This window comes from Vulpes lagopus, chromosome 1 (assembly GCF_018345385.1).
Source record: "Vulpes lagopus strain Blue_001 chromosome 1, ASM1834538v1, whole genome shotgun sequence".
In the NCBI taxonomy this organism is placed as follows: domain Eukaryota; kingdom Metazoa; phylum Chordata; class Mammalia; order Carnivora; family Canidae; genus Vulpes; species Vulpes lagopus.
Window position 1 is genome coordinate 96,410,511 of NC_054824.1, and position 18,720 is coordinate 96,429,230.

Sequence of the window (18,720 nt, forward strand, 5' to 3'; positions counted from 1 at the left end):
AAATTAAACAGACACTCATCATCTGAACCAGCTACTCCATGCCTAGGCATTTACCAAAATGAAACAAAAATCATAGCTCCACACAAAGACTGTCCTTGCAACTTTATTCCTAATAGCCAAAAACTGGAATAATCCAAATGTCCACCAATAGGTGAATGGCTAAAAAAAAAAAAAAAATAGGTGAATGGCTAACAAATTGTGTTATTGATACTATCCAGCAATAAAAATATCCTACTATTAAATGCAACTACGTAGACGAATCAAAACGTCATGCTGAGTGAAAGAGACTGAACACCAGAGTACATTCTGTATGGTTCCATTTCTATGCTGTGCCAGAGAGGCAAAACTAATCTATAATCTAATCTATAGAAATCACATCAATGGTTACCTGGAGCAGTGAATGGAGAGAGGGATCGAGTGCAAGGGGTGTGTACAAGGGAACTGCCTGGTTGATGAAAATGTGCTGTCTCTTGAGTGTGGTGATGGTTGTGTGGGTGGATGAAGTTGATGAACTATACATTTAAAAATACCTTTTACTGTATGCAAACTATACCTCACAAAGTCAATTTTTAAAAGGATAGTTGCCTAACTCTTTAAATTAGAAGCTGTAGCTTCATCATCATCCTGCAAGGAGTCATTCAGCAGTATACTCTATAAGGAACAAGTTCTTTATGAACCATACGCAGGCACCCCAAATAAATGTCTAACCATGTGTTTGTGTAATATGTGCAGGGCTGCAGACACAGCTGCCCATTAAACTGTCTTCTGTCTCTGATTCTGAGCTGCAGAAGAAACTGTAATTTCAGTTCCCATCTACCTACATATCCTCATTAACTATTTGTTGACCAATTCCCGAAGCAAGTGAGTCTCTGTGTTTATTTTTTAAGCAAGTTCTATCATCAGAAATCTTGGCTGCCTGCAGAGCTTAGGGGCACATCTCCTACAAAACCTGCCCAGTCTCAGATCAGAGATAATGATTAGTCCGACCGTATAACGAACCAACACTAATACCAGCCACATAAGCTGTTCTAATTACCTCCCGCTCCTCAACGACCCTCCTAAAGACTTAAAAAAAAAAAAAAAAAAAGGAAAGCTAGGCCTTATTCTCCTTGAAGTTTTCCTATCTGTAGTCAGAAATTTATGGACCAAAGCAAAGCATCTTAAACTAAGGGCACCGCTAGCCTGCGCAATGACCACACATGTTGAGTGCCTCCATCTGTTGGAAAACCTCCCTTATGGATTTGGAGCCCTAATAAGGTAGCAGGTTGCTCACTTCAGCAGCACATGTACTAAAACTGGAGTGATACAGAGGACATTAGCATGACCTCTGCACAAGGATGACACACAAAATCCTAAAAAAAAAAAAAAAAAAAAAAAAAAAGAAAGAAAAAGAAAAAGAGAAGAGACTTGTGGTTACCAGAGGAAGGGAGTGGGGGTGGGGAAATTGGGTGCAGGTGGTCAAAAGGTACAAACTTGCACTTACAAGATAAGTAAGCACTGACGATGCATTGTACCTGATGACTGTAGTTAACATTGCTGTGTGGTACATCTGAAAGTTACTAAGAGAGCAGATCTTAAGAGTTCTCATCATGAGGAAAAACAAAAAATGTTAACTATATGAAGTGACAGATGGTAACTCAATTTCCTGTGGCAGTCATTTCAGATGCATGGATGTCAAGTCATTATGCAGCATATCTTAAACTTACCTACAGTGCTGTATGTCAGTTATAGCTCAGTAAAACTGAGGGGAAGACAAACAGCAGAAATTGCATAAAATTTACCATGAGTTCAAATCCTGTGTTATCTACTTTATTCATTTTCCATGGCTGCATAGCAAATTACCACTAACGCAGCAGCTTAAAACACCAGCCATTTATTATCTGACAGCTTGGCAGGTCCGAAAACTGAATGGTCCTGGTGGTACTCTCTGCGTGGTGTATCACAAGGCCAAACCACAGGAGTCAGCTGGGCAGGGTTCTTATCTGAAGGTTCTAGAGAAGAGTCTGCTTCCAAGCTTATTCAGCCCGTTGGTAGGATTCAGTTCCTTGGGCTTGTAGGACTGAGATCCCATTTTCCTTCTGGCTATCTGGGAACTACCTTCATTCCTTGGTTCATAGCCCCCCCTTCCTTCACCTTCAAAGCCAATAATTGTAGGTGTAATCCTTCTCAGGCTTAGAATCTCTCTTCCTCTTCTGTGACCAGCCAGAGTCCTTTAAAGGACTCCCTTCCTTTAAAGGGCTCGTGTGATTAGACCAGGTGCACCTGGATAGTCTCCCTACCTTAAGGTCGACTGATTACTAACCTTAATCACATCTGGAAAATAACTTTGGTCATGTAACGTAGCGTAATCACAGGAGTAACACCAGGGGTAGACACTACGAATCCAATCCTAGAATTCCATGTATCATACTGATGCTAGATTTTGTGCGGCACCACTGACCTTTCTTATAACCCTAGAGATACCGTTCACCCAAACATCTTAAAGTTGTCTTTAAAAACAAATACTGCCAGTCAGTGACTCAGAACCTACTTCCCAGATTACACTAATTAAGACTAGAATACCATTAAAAAAAAAAATATATATATATATATATATATATATATACACACACACACACACAGACACACACACCAGACTTTAGGAACTATGCTTAAATCCCAAGTGTTCAGGGCAGAAAGAAGTCAGTATGAGCTGGGAAAAGCTTCATAGAAGTGACATCACCCAAGCAGAGCTTTCTAGGATGCAGAGAATTTGGGTAGGCAAGAGCATGACCAGAGACAGGAAAAATCAAGGCATCGGCTGAGTGGTGAGGAGACCCACCTGACAGCCTATTTGGGAATAATGAACAACCAAACAGATGGGGGAAACTAAAGAAAAGATGGCTTTGTAAATCAGGACGAGAGTTTGCATTTGATTCAATAAGCAATCCTGAGCCTTTGAAACCTTCTTAGGTTTCATAAAAGTATGCCAAATAGTTAGAAATTGTTGGATTGGTGAGAAAAATAAGATTAGAGAAAGAATAATTAGAAAGCTATGGGAGACAAAAATTGCTTATCAACTAGAAATACACACTGACATTCTGTGATGAGTGGGGTGGGCTTTCACATCTTTAAGAGAAAACGAAGGGGGAAGAAACAAAAATAATAAAATGATTATAACTGATGAAGTTTCCTGATAGGCACATGGGGTCCCAAACACTATTCTGTCTACTTCTGCATGTTTGAATGTTTCTATAATAAAATGGGTTTTTTTAAGCCTATTGTGGTAATCAAGGAATGAAGTCCTAAAAACCTAGACATAGGTGGTGGCAAGGAAAATAGAAAAAAAAAAGATTAATTCGACAAATATTTTTACCTTGATAACAGATTTGATATAACAATGACACCCGAGGGAAGAAAAGAAAAAACTGATTCATTTGGAAATAAAATGTCTTAAAATGGAACCTGTCAACTTTCAATGAAGTTCTTCATTAGTCTGTATGATTGAAATGTATGTATAGAAATTAATAATCTGTAGAAGTTAAGTTTCTGTCTATAGATCTTTGTCTACTGCACCACATGAAAAAAATGGACAGATTTTTGTTAAGTTTAGAAGGTCTGTTTGGGAAGAGCAGCCTATTAAAATTATAGCTTTGTCCGGCCTATAGAAAAAATAATTTTGTAAGCCCCTGGAAGTGTCTCATTCATTTATTTTTCTTTTAGACACAGCAATGTGGTATGTTAATTTTAAAGTTTCCTACCATTGAGTCCAGAATTCAATCTCTTTGAAAATTTATCCAGGAATTTCCTGGGAACAAGAATCCAAAAGGCCAAATGCTTTCCTTTTTTCCCAAGTAATATATTTTTAGTTTTCTACAAAACTGCCATCCTGAGGATGAACAAATCTTTTTTTTTTTTTTTTTTTTGAGGATGAACAATTCTTATTTCCATGTCTGCGAGAGCCTACAGAGGAGAATTTTTTGAAAATGTTAATGTAATTTTAGAAGGAATACATCCTAGGGCAAAAAGGGAGAGAAAGGTTTTTAAAAGATGAATGAAAGTGATATCCTGGATAAAACAAACATTTGGAGCCATTTCAGAAAGACAGGCCCTCGATGAACAGACTCCCACTGAGACAAATAAATGCTCACACTCAAACCCCAAGTCCCCAAAAGACAGGGGCAGTTCACCCCCAGAGCAGCCGACATCTGAGCTTCCACGAGAGACGCCGAGTGAAGTAGCCCACACTCTTCCACAGGGGCTTGACGCTGAGGGTCTGCTAGAGAGACGTTTGGCTGCAAACACAGAGAAAAGGCCAAGGCATTAAGACACCATGAGGTTGAGAAAATAAGCAATGATTTCAAACGTATGCTCCAAATCACTTCAGCTAAGACATCTAATATTATTTCATAATCTTAAAATGTGTCCCTATTATCAGAACCCAAAGGTACTAAGCTGTTCCTACAGGAAACACATACTGGATTCAGGTACCAAGTACCCAGAACTATTGAAATCTCTACTTTAGAATAAATAGCCAGAATCCTGTCACTTGAAAAATTAACATCTAGACCTAAAACGTGATATTTCAATGGATTTTGGCAAAGTGTTTCAGTATTTATTGTCTGAAACCACAGATTTCCTGGAGTTGATCTTTCACTTTCAAATGTCTCTGGTTTCCAGGAAGTGCCTACCCTGCTTTTATCATTACAAGGTCAGATGGTCAAAAATGAAAGCATGTCCTTTATGATTATGGTGCTTTTTAGGTAGTGTGGTCAAGGTGAGGAGAAGCAAGTTCATTCACATGCATACCAGAGAATGAAATGGTTGATGATGATCAAAGACGCTTTCCTGTAAGTTTCGAATAATTAAAGTTTGTTTGACCATTACAATAATTTCTAAATTATTATACAGCCCAATAATATTTTATTGTTTCTACTAAAGTTTGTCAACGTGAAATGAGTCTCCTGGTCAATGCCAGTTATTACATCTAAAAAAATGAAATGGAAAAATAAATAAATAAAAAATGAAATGGAGACGATAGATCACATCTTAAACCAAATATGTATAAAAAATGCTCGTAGATTCTGAAGACAGGACTACAGTGTTGCTCAAAAAGAAGTATTCATCTTAACCATTTTGTAAAAGGAGTGACAGTAGAAGACAAGATTGTAAGGCCCCTTTCCCTGGTGTAGTGGTTTAAATGGTGGCCCCCAAGAAGGCAGGTCCATGTCCTCAGAACCTGTGAACCTTTACCCCATTTGGAAAAAGGGTCTTTGCACACGTAGTTAGGAATCTCAAGCTGAAGTCCTCCCTGGATTATTCGGTGGGGCCTCCATGCGATGACAAGGGTGCTGCTGTTAGAGGCCCACAGAGGAGAGACCCGGGCGTGGAGGGGAAGGCTACGTGAGGTGGAGGCCAAGGCCCGAGCGACAGGGCCACGGGCCCAGGAACACCTGCCTGCAGCTGCCGGAAACTGAAACAGGTGAGGAGGGATCCTCGTCTAGGGCCTTTGGAGGAAGCATGGTTCTGCCGACCCCTTCGTGTCGGGGCTCCGGCCTCCACAACTGTAAGAGGGCACATTTCTCTTGCTGTCAGCCGCCGGCTTTGTGGTAACTTGTTACATAGTCCTAGGAAACTGATACACCTGAGGATTAAAAACCAAAATGACCTCAGAAAAAGGAAAACAAAAAACAGATTTGGTGACTCCTGATCTGTCAACGCTGCTTCCTCTAACATGCACGCCTGGCACGTAGCAGGCATTCCTCAGTTCGCTACCTTAGCCCCCCAGGGGTTCCAGCAACTCATTCTGTTCCCACCACGTGGCCACTGTCCAGCCACACGTACTCTCTCCAAAGTCTGCATTTCCTAAATAATTTAGATTAAAGCTGCACTTAAATCATCTTCATATATACCTGCCCGGAGCTCTGAAAAACCTGGGAAATTCTGACTCAGGAAGTCTGAGGTGGGGCCGAGGCGCTTGCACGTTTCAGAAGCTTCTGGAAAGGTGCTGATGCCTACCAGATGCCGAGACCCTGGCCCTAGCGCATTCAGCCGCTGGACTAGCTGTCTGACTCCCCCTCGATCCCAAACCCAGTTGGGCTGGGAGGCCAAGGGAACGGGGAGCCTGGACTAGAGGACACAGCCTACACCTAAGAAAGCTGGACACGCTTCCAGAACAATCTCCGGTCGCACTGCGCCTGCAAGTAAGGATTCGGGGTCTAGCAGAGTCCGGAGGGGACCAGAAAACAAACGAAAACCAGGGTTGGTGTAACCCTGGAGTATGAATGTATTTCTGCACTAAAAATTGTAATCCCATGTGGGGGATAAAATAGTGACACATCAAAGTATGAAATATGCTGTGAAAAGAGAAAATAAAAAAAATAATAAAAAAATAAAAGAAATAAAAAATTTAAAAAAAGGAAGAAAAGAGAAAATAAAAGGGCTGTAAAGGCAAACTCAAGTATTTACTGACTCCTGTGCATCAGATACTGTGCTATTCTGACAATACTAAGGAAGATGGTCCCTCCCTCCTCTCAGGAGCAGGGCCAGGGCACCGCCAGGACAGACAGAAACCTAGCAGTCGGGCCGTAGCCCCTGCGGACCCCCAGACCCCCGCCTGATCTCAGAGGAACCAGGAAGGCTGGGGCCGGGGCCGGGGCGACAGCACCCCGAGGTCACACTCACCACACAACTGATGCTATCAGGACGTGCATGTCAGTGGTGCTGAGTTTAAGAAGTTGACATTTATTAAAGGTTAGAGGAGTCGGCGGAAATTCTCCTCTCCTCATTATGTAAAAACGTAGAAAGGATATTAAATGTTACTGATTTGATTAACAAATAGAACTGGAAGCTTTGGTCTCTGGACTTTGAGGGGATTCCTTACTGAAATACCAAACTACGGTCCTCGGGTTAGTCCTTTGCAAAAGGAACCACCTGATTTTAAAAAGAGCACAGCCAGGGACACCCGGGGTGGGGGTGGGGGTGGGGGTGGGGGGCTCAGTCGGTTAAGGGTCCAGCTCTTGATTTCGGTTCAGGTTGTGGCCTGGGGGTCGTGGGATGGAGCCCTGTGTGGGGCTCAGCGTGAAGTCTGCTTGAAATTCTCTCTCCCTCTCCCTCTGCCCCTTCCCCGGTCCTTCCCTCCTGCTCAAATAAATTTTTAAAAATAAATGAACAGGGGTGCCTGGGTGGCTCAGTTTGTTGGGCAGCTGGCACTTGGTTGTGGATGGCTCAGGTCATGGTCTCGGGGTCCCAGGGCCCCACTCCACGCTCAGTGGGGAGTCTGCTTCAAGATTCTCTCTTCCCCTCTGCCCCTCTCCCTGCTTGCTCACTCTCTAAAATAAATAAATCTTTTAAATAAATAAGGAGTACAACTACGCCCATTTTCATTAATGTACCATTGATTTCACGATTAGATTACATGGCTGAGTCAAGTTCAAAACTCTATTAGCTCATTATTGCTTAATAATAGAACTTTGGTGTCCATCGAAAGATGAATGGATAAAGAAGATGTGGTTTATGTATACAATGGAATATTCCTCAGCAATTAGAAACGACAAATACCCACCATTTGCTTCAACGTGGATGGAACTGGAGGGTATTATGCTGAGTGAAGTAAGTCAATCGGAGAAGGACAAACAGTGTATGTTCTCATTCATTTGGGGAATATAAATAATAGTGAAAGGGAATATAAAGGAAGGGAAAAGAAATGTGTGGGAAATATCAGGAAGGGAGACAGAACATAAAGACTCCTAACTCGGGGAAACGAACTAGGGGTGGTGGAAGGGGAGGAGGGCGGGTGTTGGAGGGGAATGGGTGACGGGCACTGAGGCAGACACTTGACGGGATGAGCACTGGGTGTTTTTCTGTATGTTGGTAAATTGAACACCAATAAAAATTAATTAAAAAAAAAATAATAGAACTTTGGCTCAAACCTGACTTCTGCCCAGAATCAGTGATCCCAACCGGCATCGGCACACACTCATACCTTCATACACTCATTTACCCCATTGTTTTATGAGCTCTTTGTACGTGCCAGGCACTGTAGCAGGCACTAGGTTGCCGTCGAGCACGTGGTCTTGCTTTCTGCGGGGCTCATTCCTTAAAACAATACCAAGAGCCACTCCGCATACCTGGGCAGCAGATCCTGCTCATCAATCACAGCGCCCTCTCCGGCCAAGCCCCAGGCTGCTTGAGCACGTTCCTCAACATGCCTCTCATGAGAATGCTACCGTCAGGGCTGGAACCCAAGATGAAACTAATTGGCCATCCAGATGCTAACGAAACTACACTGAATCACTGGTGATTCCCCCAAAATACTATTGTCTTGGTTCACATCATCTTCTGTTTCTGTCCCTTTCGCCAGCCCCTCCTCCCCCTCTAGGAATGTCCAAATCAACTCTTCTGAAGATACAGCTCACATGCTCTACCTTGAAGTCTCCCTACTTACTTCTCTCTCAAAGATACTCTCCTTCTGAATCTCTAGATTTCTCCTTTTATGCTACCTAGCAGAGCGCATGCCTTGTTTCCCACATATACATCTTAAGAAATAGGCCTTTTGTCTTTGAACGCCTCATATTATCCCTTATACAGCTTTGCACACCCAAACACACACAAATCCTATGCCTGCCAAGCACTGCTTCGATTAATTATGACAGACCTTGAGAGGCAAGCTCGCTTGAAAAAAGCTCACTGTGTAGCTATGTTCCACAGGGGCCTCTCCTTTCTACGGTTCTGGTTATCAGGTTGCAGTGCAACGCAATGGGAGATACTGTATACAGAATTTGCATATATATGCATAGGTAGACTTTTCCAGAGAAAAGATTCATGACTTTTACCAGATTCTCAAGAGCTTTTAAGAATACAATGTATGTGCAGTAACTGAAGCTAACAGACGTTGGGGTGTTAGTTCTCACACGTCAAAATGGCATGTTGGGAAGGAGAAGGACCCCGTTTACTGCCCTTCCCAGGCTGACATCTCTCGGGATGATCCCGGTCATCTCCTGTTTTTCCTGTGCTCACTGTTCCCACAGAATAAAGAATGAAAAATAAAGTCACAAACATAAAGGCTTTTCTGGCACATAAACTTCTAAATGATCAACATTTAAGGCTTCGTGATATTAAGGCTATTAAGGCTTCATGATATTAAGGCTTTTAAGGCTTCATGATATTCTCAGAACCTAATAAACCTCTATGAACTTGGCAAAGAATTTTTTTATGTTAAACTTTATATATCTTTAGGAATCATGTTCTTAAAAAAATCCAAATTAAAATATATTAACTAATTTAAAGGTATTCAGATTAATAATTAATAGCACTTTTTCAACCTAGGGAAATATAAATAAGGGACTGGGAAAAGAAATGCACATTCTTAAAATGAAGAGTATTATTGAATTAATGTTTATTTAAATCCATGCATGAGTTTTTCCATGAGTTCACATCACAGCCGTATTTACAGATACCAAATAACTATAACTTTTGTCCACAAGACATACTGGGTCAAACAATGTGATCGATCCAAAGGTCAACTTTTTTAGTAGGATTTAGCTAGGAAGACGATAAATCAGCCAAGCTGCTTGTGGGACTTCTCATTTAAGAAAAAAAAAAAAAAAAGCTTTTTAATGAATCAAATTTATTACAATGAATTAGTGTGCAATCAAAACCAAATACATTCCTTGGGGTATGCCAGAGGTAAGCAAAATAATATTAATAGAATCAAGGTTACTAAAAAATAAGGCGTTTTTTTCAGAATGGTAATATAAAACATCATGCTGTGTTATCACTACTTGACAATAAAAAAAACCAGTAAGACACGTTTCAGTATTGACTTTTTGATGTTCCCATAAAGGTAAAACAAAATTCCACCAAGTAAATTATAAATTCTAGAAAGAGAGCACAAAGAGGTATTCTCTTTAAGAGCATGCAATTCCTTACAAATGCCATGCCTCACCTCCACGCATGAGTAAAAGCATATGTACAATTCAAACAGAGCTCGATCAGCCACTAGGGGAACGATTCTCCATCTGTTTCCTTCTACAGAGATGGTAGATGGGTGATTACACAGCTCTTCTGAATGTGCAGAATTTTTTTTAAATAGTGACAGTTCACTTGTTCTTCTCTGTTTTACTGATTTACATTTCAAATGTGGCCATGTTAATGACCAAATACGTACAAACAAAAGACAAAAACAATTATATACAATTTGTGAAAATCGAATTTTAACCATGGTACACTTCATCTACTCCAACGCCTAGACGCTTTCCAACGCCAGTAACGACTATCAGGTACTTCATCAGGCCAAATGAAGCCTCACGACTACACCCAGATTGATTTTTTTCCCTTTCAAATGCATTCCTTTTTCGTAAAAACAATGTTTATAGTTTACTTGCTTTTCAACTGGCAATAGCTACACGAGCAATGCCCTTTGCTACAAATCAAAGCCTTGTCCTACCCAAAAGCTACTGTTAACTGAAGTCGATTTTACCATTCAAGATTAAATTCAGATGTGTAGATCCCAGATACCTGGGTATGAAATATTAAAATCTGCCAAGAGGAATTAGGTATTTTTCTCCTTTTCCTTTAATATAACCCACTATATAATAGTGAACTAAATATGTTTGTTTCATAGAAACAACTTACATTTGCCAATACAGGGCAAATGGTCTATGTACAGATACATTAGGACTGCCTAACTGACAGTGAGTGTTGCCGACCAGGCTCCAAGCCAGTGGAGCTAATACGGTGGAGCTCTCTGCTGAATAGACTTTCCCTTCAGGATACGTCGGATCTGGAAGAGAAATAAATAGATTTGTGAGGTTTCTTTCTTACGCTCAAGGTACCGTATTTCCTTCAGAATTTGATCCCTTTTTTATACACTCTACACCACTCCTATCAACTTGGAAGTAAATAGATGAAGAAGTACGCAACAATACCTGTCCAGATTTTAGGGTGACTTTAAAAACTACTACTGTAACTCCTTTCAAGCTTATTAGAGCTCTTCTATAATGATCTCGGAGTACAAGAAAGTACAGCATCTCCATTAAGAATTATCTAAACTTGAAAATCTCCAACGATGTCAAACTTTCCTAATCTCTACTCGTACTATTTGTGAGAACATTTCACGTAAGGCCGTGATTATGGCATATTGTGGTATCTCACCCATATCAATGTCTACTTCAACTAACAAGAACCCAGAATCCACTTCATAAATATACAGGTTAATCTTTAATATACTTTAAAAGTGAGAACAGCTGTCATGAGATCCAATTAAAGCATCTGCACAAAGGGACGCCTGGGTGGCTCAGTCAGCTAAGCGCCTGACTCTTGATTTCAGCTCAGGTCATGATCTCAGGGTCGTGAGAGCGAGCCCCGCAGTGGGCTTGGGATTTTCTCTCTCCCTCTCCCTATCCCTCTACCCCCACCCCTGCTCATTCACAGGCACTGTCTCTAAAGTAAATTTTAAAAGCTTTAAAAAATAAATAAATAAAGCATCTGTGCATAAATGTTCGAATCACAGGAGAGCCCCTCGGTTCACTCAGAATCTAGTGATTGATTTTATACCCCAGTCTGACAAATGTCATTATCTATCTCCTGGCCCACAGCAGATTAAAAGTGACCAATTGGAGGAAAGAAGATTAGGGCAGGGGACGCCACTGATAGCTGCTGGGATGGGAAACACGATGACCAGAGCCTGACCAGAGAAGCAAAGGAGAAAACCCTCCCCCCAACACACAAGACACAAAAACACAAAAGCAGAAAGGAAGAGTAACAGAAGAACAGGGAAGAGCCAAGCAGCTGCCCAACTCTCATCCCTGAGAACACCGCTGGATGGCTGCACACCACAGTGAAGCAGGAGCAAACACTGGGGGCGGGGGGGGGGGGGAAGGCCTGCCATTTACTATTATTCGATGATGATTCCTATCTGTGCAACCTCTCCAGCTCCATTTTCTCAGCTGAACCTTCACACTGTGACGTTTTTGGAACTATTAAATGGTGTAACAAACAGGAGAACTCTAGAAATTATCAAGAGATTCACTTGAAGTTACAAAGAGCGCCACAAATAGGGTAACAGCCTGGTCACAGTGAGGGCTGTTGACTCAAAGAAAAGGCTAAACTGTGTTCTGTGTAATTTTGTGATTATCAAAGTTTGTAACGGCCTGCCCACAGCCACAGTCAACCTCATTTGCCTCAAGGAAAGATTTCCATCAAAAAATCTTACGTTCTGAAAAGACTCAGTTCTCGTTATCAGTTAAAGTTGAGTCATGTGAAGCTTCAATCCCCAAAGACAATATATCACCGTATGATGAGTAAAGCCTAACTTTGTTTCAAATATCTGTAGGTTCTAAATTATATAACCAACCCTCCATTTTCGGTTTAGTATCAGTTAGTAGACAGAAACAACTAGAACAGGGAATGTTTACTGAGCACTCACTACATCCCCAGGACTATCCTGAACGCTCCACAGAGACAGAATGATAGAACTTCACTCATGATCTGAAGACCCATCACTTGTAGACCTAAGAATCTCTTTTCTCGATGTCTGCAGGAACCTTGGTGCCTCCTCTTTCATCAGCTTCCAAATCTCAAACTATTCTGACTTCACTCTAAACCCAACTATGTGTTAGGAGAGGAAAGACTGACCTTTGACCATTCTGGGTCCCTAGATAACATTCAAATTTCTTACTGTTTCTTTAGAATCAGAGCAATTGACTCCACAGTTGCTACAAAGACACTGTGAGACGCAGAAGCTGAGAGGGCACCTCTCAGAGCACCCACTGGCCTCTGCCCTACACAACCTCGTCTCCCTTTATGTTTCAGGCCAAGTGCCTGAAACGATTTCCTCTCCCTTCTGTCACCCTCACCTGTTCTCCCACGGGACCATCAGGAACCAAATGCACTGGCTGTTCATTCTCCAAGTTCCGAGTACTTGGGTCTGCTCCCTTCCTCATCAACAGCCTAACTGCATCCAACTGTGTCACCCGATACTGAAGGCTGGCAGCAACATGGAGGGCAGTGTTTCCATTGTAAGCCTGAGGACAAAGAGATAAAACGACACCTCTCAGAGAGGGAGATTGCCAGGCAAGCAGCTCAACAGCTCGAAGACCGTATAAAAGAGGTCATTCCAAGTCTAATGCAGTCACCAAAGCTTTCTAGACTTACCTTTGCATTCACAAAAGACAGGCAACTGGGCAGCTCCAAAAACAGGCGAATGAGTTCCAGATTTGCTTCTTCTGCTGCCAAATGCAAGGCTGTGCGACCACTTTTACGATCCTTAAAAGAGGCAAGGGAGGAGAACAATGAACATCCAGGCACCACATCTGGATACGCTTTCTACCCAGGCTCACAAGTGTCTGACTCACTCTTGGAGACTAACCACGAATGCTCCCAACCCCACAAAGCCTTCCTTCATCCCAGACTAAACGAAATCTCTTATCCCTCCGAAATTCCCCATCAATTTCCTATAAATCACCTATCATCGTCTGCTTTTATATACAGGGTGGCCACAAAACGTAGCAGCACAGCCGATACTATTTTATCAAGTACTGTAATGCAATACAATAAAACATTTATTATGTATTCGCCTGTGTTTCCAGACTTGGTGGCTACCCTGTATACACATACAATTAGCTGCATCTCTCACCTCTTTGGCTTCCCAAGGTCTAAAGTAGCTTCTGATTCAAGCATTCTTCCCCCAGAGCTCCCAACTCAGTGCCTTGTACATAAGAGACCCTGAGTAAATAAACCTCAAATTTGAGAATAAAATATTTTCCAGTTTAAAAACCAGATGTAAGTCCAGACCCCACAATGATGGAACAACTCTTACAAGAAATCACTACTTCTTGTGCTTAGTATGTGAAAATGGAAGCCAAAATAACAGTATCAATTTCAGGCATTTTCTTTTCCTTTTCTAAACAAAGACAAATTTATTTCACAGCTCAATGATCTTTTGAATAATCATCCACAAATTAAAAGCAAATTCAGAAAGCTGATGATTTCAAAATCTAAGCTTAATTATCCATGCATTGCTACTCACTCCATTAATTTAAAAAGAGGGAAAATAGTTTTAATTTATACTCGGGAACAAGGTCTTTGGCTACAACCCCTTTTCTTCCCTATCCTATCTCCAACATCTTCTGAGAACGTACCTTAGCTTCCACTGCTGCTCCCATCTGAATCAGACATTTGATGGTGTCAACCAGACTCTTGTTCTTCAGTAAAAGCTCCTGAACTTCAGGTGAATGGGGCTGTTGGTTTCTCTGAAGCTCATGCACCACAGCATTGTGCGCCACAACCGCACAGTGTAGAGGAGTCAGGCCTTAAAAAAAAAAAGTGTAATAAAGCAATAAAGCAGTGGTCAAGTACCCGTCAGGTCTTTCTGTTGTTCCACAATTACACACCCTGAGGACGGTCTCTACCATGACCTACAAATGGGCTCTCCGAGAACTGGTAAGGCAATCTGAATATTCCCTCCGTGGCGTCTCAGTGCTAATTTTATCTGTAGAATATTTTAGCTTTAATGGCCTCCCTTCCTTCTTGGTATGAAACTTAATACCCTTAGAACTGATGGGTCCCACTCTCTAAATGGTTTTTCATCCAATAAAATTTCTGTTCTTACCATCATAGTTAGTTGCCTCAAGATCCAAAAACTGATTGCTCTTCACTGCTCCCTTCTGAATTGCCTGCGAAATTTTAAAAAAAAGACGCATGTTAGCAAAAGACAAGTTACACAAATACGTACTTACGGGTATTGCCAAGAAATGAGTAAGCTGACTCAAAGCAGGTTACTGCAACAGGCTACCTACATCTGGCTTCTCTTATCCGAGCCCTATCTCTTCGGCCCTGTGATAGCAGCAGCTGGCTCGAGGCTCTTACCTGAAGCACCTGGGAGTGACCTTTCTCGGCACAGACGTGCAGGGGGGTTCTTCCCCAGCAGTCAGTGGTGTTCACCTGGGCCCCAAGGTTCACCAGATCCTGCACGATGAGATGCTGATTGGCAGCCACTGCCACCTGAAAGGCACTCTGTGGACATTCAGATGGAAAAAAAGATTTTGTTTAAATATGTAACACTAACCTCATGAGGAATATGAACCAAAACTAAGAACAGAAAATACATCCTATTAATAAGCTCAAAGATACTGTAACACAAGGAAACTAACATAAGCCTAGGGTGTGGCTTTATTACACCCAGTCTTTGGTCAAATATCTACAAAGTTAACATTAATAACTTCAAGCTTGATGATGGCAAAGAATCAACATCTCAAAGTTAATATTAACTCAACTCCCTCGGCTGGGAGCTCTAAAATGACCCGCACATAAATATGAAACTTCTCAGTGTCCTCTTCCCCATGACATCTCTGCCATTTCACTCGGACGAGATCCTCACCTGTCCATTGTGCTCTTTAATATCCAACATGTGAAGCGCATTCATTTTTCTTGCAAGGACGTAGGAAAGTGCCCTCCTCCCCTGGGCAACAGCAATATGGAGGAACCTGGGAAACAAGGAAAGAAAGAGGTGATTACTTCTGACTTCACAACGTTCATCTTTAAAAAAAAAAAAAAAATCTACTTTAGTCCCTTTCTTGATACGTTGGTATCACTCAAACAGTACAGACGATAATTTATCTTTTCTGTTGGGTTAATAATACATCTGAGTTGCAACAGATGTGTTAAGTTACCAGAAATAGTAAGAAGAATGCCAAGCACCACACCGATGGCCTTAAGTCTATTATATCTAATATTCCTAAAAACCCTATGAGGGAGGTCTTTCCACTTTACATGTCAAGAAATTGAGACCTAGAAAGGTTAAATAACTTGCCCACGACCACAAAGATGTCATGACAGATTAAGATTTAGTTTACAAGTCACCTCACAGGTGATGGCTGACCAACTAATCACGATCTGTTTTTGCTCTATAGACACAATCCACGCTGGTCTTTCAAAGCCAACTATTCAAAGACACGTATGTTTTCATTAATTGAAAAGAGATCATCAGTTCAGACGGAAAATAAGAAGAAAACTCCTGAAATATTAGCAACAGCAATTTCTACCTACGCTCGTCATCCCGATTAGCCACTTACTAAGGTCCAGCCTGGTTCACCCTAGAGAAATTCTTTGCCCACTGTATCCAGGGAGTATGGTTTATCAAATTAGGTTCAGAAAGGGATACTCACGTGTCACCATCTGCATCCTTTGAAAGAAACTGGTCTTGGGAGATATTTGCCAACTTGCTTTCTTCTTGCTCTACTTGCCACTGAAAAAAGGACTTCCCTAACTGTGTGGTGTTCACTGGATTTCCGATGATGTTCTGGAACGGCGCTGAAGTGCTTAGCGTGGTAGCGCCCACATCATGCCCCACCATGGCCTCACAGGCACCGTGTGGCATCATGTTGAAGTTCTGCAGGGGGGACTCATTTTGTTGCTGAACACTGGGGGGATTCTGAATGGGGACAGCAATATTCTCCGATTCCCGACTATTTAGAAGGGATGCAAAACATTGATCTGGGCAGAACTGTGGTTCTTGACCCTCAAAGAGGTTCGATTCATAGCTGGGGGACTGGGAAGTTCTGGAATAAGGACCGTACTCCAGAGCTGGGCTGGGGGTGTAGTGCTGTGGCGGCAGTGGCTGCTGCAAGTGCTGGCTCTGTGGAGAATACTGGTACAGGGAGGCCTGATCCATCATGTGTGGAGAGCTGCTGACTTGGAACGGTTGGTATTTCTGAGGCGGAGAGAAGATCTGCCCTCCATGGAAGTCCTGACACTGTTCTCGGGGGGAGCCCTGAGGGACCACCACTGGGCTCATCCAGCTAACTTGGACAGTATTTAAGGACACCGGGCTGCATTCATTCTTAATGTTGATTATGTTCTGAAGCAGATCGGCGCTGCTGTCCTGTTTGGATTCACTGTGATGAACATCTTCCATGCTCTCTGCAGGTGTTGGCGTTTGAGGGGGTGTCTGGAAAAGGAGAAAAAGTAGGTTGCGTGCTCTCTTTCAAAATCATTCCAGAAAAAATTTCCAAGCACATTCAGGGGAAAATAGTAAGACACTTACCAAAAACTGGGTATGTAACACAGCTGGCCTTTTGCAAGCTGGTCCATCAGACAACGAATCGGGTCCTTTCCTTTTCCCAGTATATGGTACTGTGTTCTTCAATTCTATACCCCGAGAAAGGAATGTGGAATCTGTGATCACCTTATTTTCTAAATTTTACCCACAATCCCACTAAGCTATTTAACCCTAAAGCCCCCAAACTATGAATAGAAGGAATGCTTACCTGTGAATTGCTCTCTGTTCACACTTTGTGTCTATAAGGGAAAAAAGTTTCCAACTTAGTGCACATCAAAATGGTTTCCTACTTAATAAACATCAATAAAGCAGACTTATCTCTACCACTCTTCACAGCTCATCAAACATCTCTGATAGTTATCCCAGCAATATTCATTTTCTATCTTAATTTCCAATTCTATCTTGCAAATTTCCCCATTTTCACTTTCATCTTGTTCAAGTCAAGACCAAATCAATAAGCCATTTGAGTTTTCCCTTTCTAGTCAAGTTTTCCCATCTCAATCGAACCCCCATGAATCCGTTGCCTCCAATTTGCCTTCATTTATTCCTTCATTCATTCATTAAAATTTCTCTTGTGTGCCTAGTACCGGGGGCTAAGTGATAGGAATACAGCAGACAGAGACCAATACGCCCACCATCCTATGACGCTGTGGTGTTGTCTACAAAGACCTACTGGACCGAGGTCAGCCGAGAACAATAAATACCCCGACAGAATAACCTCCCTGCCCTGACCCAGAACAAACAATAGGTGGCACCTTAAAATCATCCAAAGCTTGGCCAGAAGCCTTCTGTTTATGACTTCGGATATGCAGCAGGAGTTCCTTCACCGAGTTCTTCACACGAACGCCTTGAAAGGGTCCTCTCTGTTGCCTTCCAATAACCCCCATATGGGGTTCAACTGTTCAAAAGAAAACGAAACACATCCCAATTTAATCTCATCACAAGCACAAATCTTGATAATCTCAAAGGCACAGCTGTCTAATGTCTGAAGTCCCCAACCCACGAGACTGCAAAGCCCTTCCGACTCTCTCCGGTCAAAGGCCTTGCAGGTCAGTCCCCAGCCCTGCTTAAGGATTCTTCATTTGCTAACACCTTTCTCCACCAGGCACCTAAGAAAATAAAGCTCATAAAGCTGTGGTTTCGGGGGGGCCCCCAGAGCCAACAGAGAAACCCAAATTAAACCTCTTTGTCTTTGAGTCCTAGCCATCCAAAAGACACAGTCGCAGGTTTTGCCACCCTCTCACAAATCGTGACTGTTTTAAAAACCTTAAGGGAGCAAGCAATAAGTGATGGATTTTTAGCTTTTTCAAAACAAAGGCTTTATGTCCACACAGAAATTTAAAGTCTATTCATTCCACTCACCTAGGAAAGCACAAAACTTCTTCCAAAGACCTCAATGTGCCAAAGCCTAACAATTAACAATGTCTTAGATTTATTATTTCCCTCAGTTCAGCTCTGCCAAGAAAGCTGCTTAAATTCACTAAGCTTAAACATACACACACAGGATTTCCCCTCACCAGTGGTTTTTGGAATTGCTCACCTGGGCCTTCTAAGTAGAAAGCAAACAATCTCATCTCAGTTTAACTTCTAAAAGACACTTTAAAATACAGCCTAGGAGTACAGCATTCCACTCCTGATGGCTACTATGTCACAACCTCTTGGGATGAGCTGAACACAAAGTA

General features: G+C 41.9%; 1 protein-coding gene and 1 non-coding gene across 4 annotated transcripts in view; one reads left to right on the plus strand and one right to left on the minus strand.

Annotated features, from left to right (window-relative positions):
- The first annotated feature begins 1,265 nt into the window (after positions 1-1,265).
- Positions 1,266-1,372, plus strand: LOC121475022. Its single transcript, XR_005983600.1, has one exon. It is a non-coding gene; the product is annotated as a U6 spliceosomal RNA (small nuclear RNA).
- Positions 1,373-9,359: 7,987 nt separating this feature from the next.
- NFKBIZ (NFKB inhibitor zeta) overlaps positions 9,360-18,720 on the minus strand; it is a 29,680-nt gene continuing 20,319 nt past the window's right edge. For all 3 annotated transcript variants that reach the window (XM_041764325.1, XM_041764333.1, XM_041764317.1), the window contains exons 2-12: positions 17,794-17,936; positions 17,247-17,277; positions 17,024-17,127; positions 16,146-16,927; positions 15,359-15,464; positions 14,848-14,994; positions 14,591-14,654; positions 14,121-14,290; positions 13,135-13,245; positions 12,837-13,004; positions 9,360-10,762 (exon numbers count right to left, since the gene is read on the minus strand). In XM_041764325.1, coding sequence (XP_041620259.1) covers positions 10,709-10,762; positions 12,837-13,004; positions 13,135-13,245; positions 14,121-14,290; positions 14,591-14,654; positions 14,848-14,994; positions 15,359-15,464; positions 16,146-16,927; positions 17,024-17,127; positions 17,247-17,277; positions 17,794-17,925 — 1,869 coding nt within the window. In that variant the 5' untranslated portion in view covers positions 17,926-17,936 and the 3' untranslated portion in view covers positions 9,360-10,708. The remainder of the gene's footprint in view (positions 10,763-12,836; positions 13,005-13,134; positions 13,246-14,120; positions 14,291-14,590; positions 14,655-14,847; positions 14,995-15,358; positions 15,465-16,145; positions 16,928-17,023; positions 17,128-17,246; positions 17,278-17,793; positions 17,937-18,720) is intronic.